At 35.2% G+C, this 6,337-nt stretch overlaps 1 protein-coding gene across 2 annotated transcripts; it reads left to right on the forward strand.

Moving 5' to 3' along the window:
* Positions 1 to 499: 499 nt before the first annotated feature.
* Positions 500 to 5,515, forward strand: LOC120079416. 2 transcript variants are annotated; one of them, XM_039033586.1, is made up of 2 exons: positions 500 to 4,850; positions 4,964 to 5,515. In XM_039033586.1, exon 1 carries the CDS (start codon positions 648 to 650, stop codon positions 1,869 to 1,871), a length of 1,224 nt encoding a protein of 407 aa, XP_038889514.1. In that variant the 5' UTR covers positions 500 to 647; the 3' UTR covers positions 1,872 to 4,850; positions 4,964 to 5,515. The 2 variants fall into 2 exon arrangements, with proteins under 2 accessions (XP_038889514.1, XP_038889513.1); XM_039033585.1 differs by having other exon boundaries at positions 500 to 3,316; positions 4,705 to 5,515.
* The last annotated feature ends 822 nt before the right edge of the window (positions 5,516 to 6,337 follow it).

Below are 6,337 nucleotides of genomic sequence, written 5' to 3' on the forward strand. Positions count from 1 at the left end.
ATATTTTTTTAATTTAACATAAATATTATTTTTTTAATGTTCGATAATTACAGTATAAATAATCGAATCATTGACTTTTGGAATGATAATCATTATTTTATCTAATTATACATGCTAAATTATCAATAGCAAAGTATTGCATCTTACTATTAGTAAATAAACTATGATTGACAATAAAATCAAAATGACAACATAAATATAACTAAACTATTATAAAACATGTATGTATTCTCAACCAAAATGTTTTAGAAAATCGAATTTTATCGTGAAAATAAAATATAAAAAGGCCAATGAAAAAATGTCATATCAAATAATAAATAGGACCTTCCCTTTACATGTAAGGAATTAATATTTTTCTATTTATATGTTGATACTCACACCACAAATTAATAAAAGCAAGATACATTTTTGTCAATTTAATAATGATTTATTCCATTTAAATCAACAAATATAAAAAGAAAAAGGACAGAGATCTAGGGGTGTTTTAGAAAAAGCATCAAATAATAATGGCAGTTCGTGTAATAAACGAGAACTTCAAGGGCTATTTCGTAAACCCATCCCGAAATTATTAAGTTTGCAACAACGCTCCTTCGTTTCTCAGAGCTGCTTCTTCTTCTTCTTCTCCTTCTCCATTTGGTGTAGAACTGATGAACAGAGCAATGGAGCTCCAAACCAGCAACAATGGCGGCGAAAGTTTGGATTCAGATATCAAAACCGAGCTTCAAGAACCCATTAGTGGCGGACCTCACGGTGCTCATGAGCCACAATCTGTATTTGAAGACGTCGATAGTGCCTGTTCCACTCCTTATGTTAGTGCTCCATCGAGCCCCGGACGTGGCCCCGTCGGTGGATTCTATTACAGTGCTCCGGCTAGTCCTATGCATTTCGCCATAACTAAACCCTCAAACTCCTCTGCTCAGTTTACGTCGTCGAAGGACAGCCATTCGTTTTCGTTCGAGTTTGAGTTTTCCGGGAGGTTTGGGTCAAATGGCTCGGGTTCAGTCGGGTCTATGAGCTCGGCGGATGAGTTGTTTTTGAACGGAAAGATCCGACCGATGAAACTCTCGACTCACTTGGAGCAGCCGCAGGTTTTGGCGCCGTTGTTGGATCTGGAAGGAGAAGATGAAGACGATGAAGGGGGTGAAATTGTAGGGTATGTAAGAGGGAGAGATCTGCGGCTTCGGGATAAATCTCTCCGACGGAGAACCAGATCTATGTCGCCGTTGAGAAATACGCCGGTGGAATGGACTGAAAATGACGATGAAGATTTGAATACAGAGGGGTTTCTTGAGAACGATTCAGGAGAAGGGAAAACGATGAAGAAGAGTGAAGAAGAAGGGTTTATGAGTTCAGAAACGACGACTCCTTCAGTTTCGGCTTCATCATCAAGATCTTCATCAGCAGGAAGAAACTCGAAGAGATGGGTTTTTTTGAAGGATTTTCTATACAGAAGCAAAAGTGAAGGAAGAAGCAGTAATCACAAATTTTGGTCCAACATTTCTTTTTCTTCAGCAAAAGAGAAAAAACCAACAACAAATCAAGCAGCATCCACTGCCACTTCTTCCACTTCATCTTCAACAAAGCAAAAGGCTATGAAACCATCAGCACAGAAGGTAAAAGGGGGAAGTGGGCAAGTTCCGGCGAAGAAACCGGCAGCCGGGAAACCTACGAACGGCGTCGGGAAACGGCGGATTCCGCCGTCGCCTCATGAGCTGCACTACACAAAAAACAGAGCACAAGCAGAGGAGTTGAGGAAGAAGACATTCTTGCCTTACAGACAAGGCTTGCTTGGCTGCTTGGGGTTCAGCTCAAAGGGCTATGGAGCTATGAATGGCTTTGCAAGAGCCTTGAACTCTGTCTCTTCCAGGTAAAAAAAAAAAAAAGGAAAAAAAAGGATAAATATGATCAATAAGATATAGCTAGCTTTTTCCATTTCAAAGAAAATTGTATAGCAATTTTTCCTTTTCTTTAAACTTGCTCTATGCTAAGATGATGATTATATTAATGTATTCTTGTTATTGATTTGATCCTCTTTTTTCCATCCAAAAGAGCTAAGTTCCTGAGACCCAATCTCAAAGAGGGTCTCTGTAGAATCTAGAAATTAATGGGGCGTTTCTTTTTTAACTCCCCAATATGGCTTTTGTGTTAAATTACTGTTCATTTCAGCATTGTAATATATACCCTCTCTTCTGATGCACTGTTTCAGTCAGCTAAGCTTATTATCTATATCTACTCTCATTTTCCCCCATGAATCTGTGTCTTAGGTTAGCTATACCTTGTGGAAGTTTATGATAATGAAAGGAAGAACAACTTCAGTTGTGCTAACAGCTTTTAAACAAATGTTTCTCAAATGGGTTTGATCTGTTCAATTTCTGTAGCCTTTTCCTCTGACTTATGGATTTTCTCTTTTCAGAACTATGATGAAATAACCAGTAAAGAAATCCATAACTTTGGAAACGTTTTTAGTTATTCTAATTTCTAAAACAGGACAGAGGAACTTTCAAGAGAGATGTTATCCAGATTAAAAGAAAGGAAGTCTAAAAAAAAAAAATATTCCAAATATATTTTATTGAGTTTTGTTCTAAAAAGTTAGAATCCTTGTTTTTTTTCCTTTAAATAACTTGGGTATCAAAGAATACACTCCTTGCATTATGCTCATGGCCCACCCTTACTGATCTCCAAAGAGGTTCCACCCACCCAAATGCCAGATCCAAGAGACAACAAGGATTTTAGATTCTTAAAATTTTCAATTGTGACCCTAGACTATGGAGCATATTTCCAAATGTCTCTAAGTCCTAACCTCCATAGCCATCATTGTGTAAGAAGCCATGTCTAAAAACAACACGGGAACAACCTCTTAGATTTCTTACTACCTTTTCCACTTTAGCCAAGAAATATAAGTGCATCCAAGAAAAAGAAAGAAAGAAAGAAAGAAAGATTGTAATGTATTTGAATCTGTTTACATTTTATTATGGTTATGCAATGATGAATGATTTATTAGTGACTTTTTATGGAGGTTGTGTTGAAAGTTGAAACCCTAAACTAAAAAGTGATGATGATTGATGATGATGAGAGAGAATGGTGATTTTGGTTAGTGAGAAATGAGATCAATTATATGGCTATGGCTCACATGTTGATGGGACATTGTTGTGTGAGGGCAGCAGAAAATGGCCCCATGTTAACCTACGGATCCATAAGGGATGACTCATTTACAGACAAATAGCGAGAGATAACTTTATGTTCTCTTGGTGCTATTCTTATCTTCTGTGGCCCAGCCAACCTCTTTTGCCACCTGGATGCTTGGAAGAGAATTAAGGTAATTTTCTTTCCCTTTTTTCTTTTTAATTTTCGCTTATACAGGTAACGGCCAGTGTTTTACAAAGTGCAGGTCTAGTGCCTCGTCTTGTATAGGTGAGGCTCACAAAGTAAGGTACAAATTAGGCATGCACCTTTTAAGAAGTCCTAAGGCTCAAAGACCTTGGCTTTGGAGCTTTTTCATCATTTTTAAAAGATAATAATAATTAGGGTTTTTCATTCTTTATTAACTAAAAAATCAAATTTACCAAGCCTAAATACAAAATTTCTTGTGTTTGGGGTTTGTTTTTTTCTTTTCAAATTTCTATTTCAACTATGCCGAGTCTTTCTATAATACTTTTATATATAGTGCGACACAAAAAAAAAAGTTGGGATTTTTTCTTGCTCCTTACATTGAGCTCCAAAAGATTATTGCACTTTATTGTGCCTTGAACTTTAAAAACACCGGTAATAGAGACCTTACTCTCCTTATATACTATGTTCATACTCGTCCCGTAATCCACGGGGAGGTTTTGCTGGCCACCCTAGGAACAACTCTGGGAGACAACAGTTTAACATTATTAGGGGATTGGTTTGAACTATACCCTTGGGAAGGTGAGGGTGTATGGAAATCTTCTAGGATTGCCCTAGTACATGTTCCCCTTATTATTATTGAATCATATCATCAGTAGATGTATTATTTTATAAAGTAGGGTCCACACTGTTAATTTGTTTTTGTTGAAGGAAAATTTTCTAGGAGGGCATATCTCTAAATATCCAAACATTACAAAGTTCTTGTTGCCACTGGAATATTTTTATGTTTGAAACAAAAGTAAATTTCTTTTGTTTCAAAAAGGGTTGTGGGGATAAAGGTAAACTTTTGACAAAAGTTAGGAGTTTGATTTTGTTTTGCCTGAATTAGGAAACTCCGTTAAAATAATTGGCAATAGAGTTGAAGTGGATTTGGATATGTCATGTTCCCATGAATTAACCCCAGTGGATTTTGTTCCTAATCTCTCTGGGGCCATGCTGTTTCCTTGATATTAGCATAAAGGAGAAAGAGATAGGTGGTGGGTGTGTGATGGAAACATTTGACTTTGATTGTTTTTACATGTTTAGCTTCAGGGTCACTTTGCATATACCTTAATAGATCTTATAGGACCACAATTTGATCCTTTTTGTGTCAAAAATAAAACTTGTGGTGGAGAGGGAGATATGAACCAATTTGGTTGATTTTGATCTTTCCTAGTGTACTCGATTTTTCTAGGGGTTCCATGATTGATCGAGCTCATTTGATCAAAACTTGATTATCTATGACATTGATGTTGGAAATTCATGTTGTGGAGGAGAGGGAGATTTGAACACATGCGGTTGATTTTGATCTTTCTTGATGAACTTGGTTTTTTCTAGGGGTACCTCAATTGATCGAGCTCACTCAATTAAAACATAATTCTCTACGACATTTCATGTTGGAAAATTTGTGTCGTGAAGGAGAGGGAGATCTGGACCAATGTCGTTGAATTTGATCTTTCTTGGTGAACTCAATTTTTTTAGAGGTACCTTGATTGATTGAGCTCACTCGATCAAAACCTGATTCTCTACAACATTTGATGTTGGAACATTTGTGGGAGTGATATCTAACTCGATGTTCTTGATTTTGATTTTTGAGGTCGAATCGATGTTCTAGGAGAGGGGGACCTCATCTGATCTCTCAAAACCACGACTATGATCATGCAGTGTATTTGAAATCGAGATACTCATGAGAAGAGATATCTAAATCGATATTGTTGATTTCGATCTTTAGGGACGAACCGAGGTTGAGAGGCGCAAACACCTACTTTCTACAGCTTATAGTTGTCTACCTTATGAAAGGAGGGAAGTGGGAAGAAGTTAAAAAAGTATTTGTTTCTTTCTTCTCATACACAACTGAAGTGACCAACTTTCCTAGACATTTCTTACTCTTATGCTTTGCTTCCCACAAGTCGAAGGTAGGTTTTTTCAGATGCTCACATGGGGCTGCTTCAACAAACAATCTCAATCATTGTGATTTCTTGTAGCATCCTATTGCCTTATCTTGCTTCATTTCCTAGTTTTCTATTTTCTGTTTACTGTTAACTTCTCATCTCATAGGGCCCAAGGATCTGTTTTTAATGATGAAACTTGTGGTGTTCATTGAAATTTTTGTTTGTGAATTGTGTGAGATGTCATAAAGTTGAGGCTATTAATGCACCGTAATGTCTTATCAAATCTCGACTCAAATTGGAATAAAAATTGTAAGGTTAAATTACTAGTCCTTTATACTTTCACTAGTGTCTAATATGTTAATATGTTACTAAATGTCTAACGAATATTGAACAAATTTAAGAATTGTTAAAAATTAATATCTCATTTAATAATTATTTTATTTTTAAAAATTAAGTTTATGGACATTACTTTCACTTCAATTTTTTTATTTTTTTATCTACTTTTTACCAATTGTTTAAAAAGCTAAGTCAAAGTTTGAAAACTAAAAAGTAGCTCGTTTTGTTTTGGAATTTTACTAAAAATTTAACTATTGTACTCAACAAAGATGTAAATTAATGTAAGAAATGATGAAGAAATAGGCTTAATTAAAATTATTATCAAACGGGGTCTAATAGATTATGTCTAATGGAATCATATACTTTCAATTATGTATCTAGTAAATTTGGGAATTTAAAAAAATTTAAAGGTTCTGGGACTAAATCTGTAACGTTTAACAAACCTCAAACTTCATGTAATTTAACTAACTTTTAAATGGTAATAAAAATTCAAATGGATGTTATTATTGGATTAATTTTGACCCATTTTTCTCGATCCATCTCGGACAAGATCGACCTCTGAGATTTAATTAAAAAAATTAGTTTTTTTTTAACTTATTGATAGTTTTAGCCTTTTGGGTCTTTCTTAATATTACATCGACTTTCGAGTAAATTTTCCAAAATATTATGTGATCTTCCTAAATCTTATACCAAATATGATATTTTCAAATCTTTCCCAAATTCGATTATCTTTACCAAATATT

This window comes from Benincasa hispida, chromosome 6 (genome assembly GCF_009727055.1).
Source record: "Benincasa hispida cultivar B227 chromosome 6, ASM972705v1, whole genome shotgun sequence".
Taxonomy (NCBI): domain Eukaryota; kingdom Viridiplantae; phylum Streptophyta; class Magnoliopsida; order Cucurbitales; family Cucurbitaceae; genus Benincasa; species Benincasa hispida.

Excerpts from the sequence above, each read along its gene's own strand:
- LOC120079416 (XM_039033586.1), top strand. The coding sequence starts at position 648 with ATGAACAGAGCAATGGAGCTCCAAACCAGCAACAATGGCGGCGAAAGT.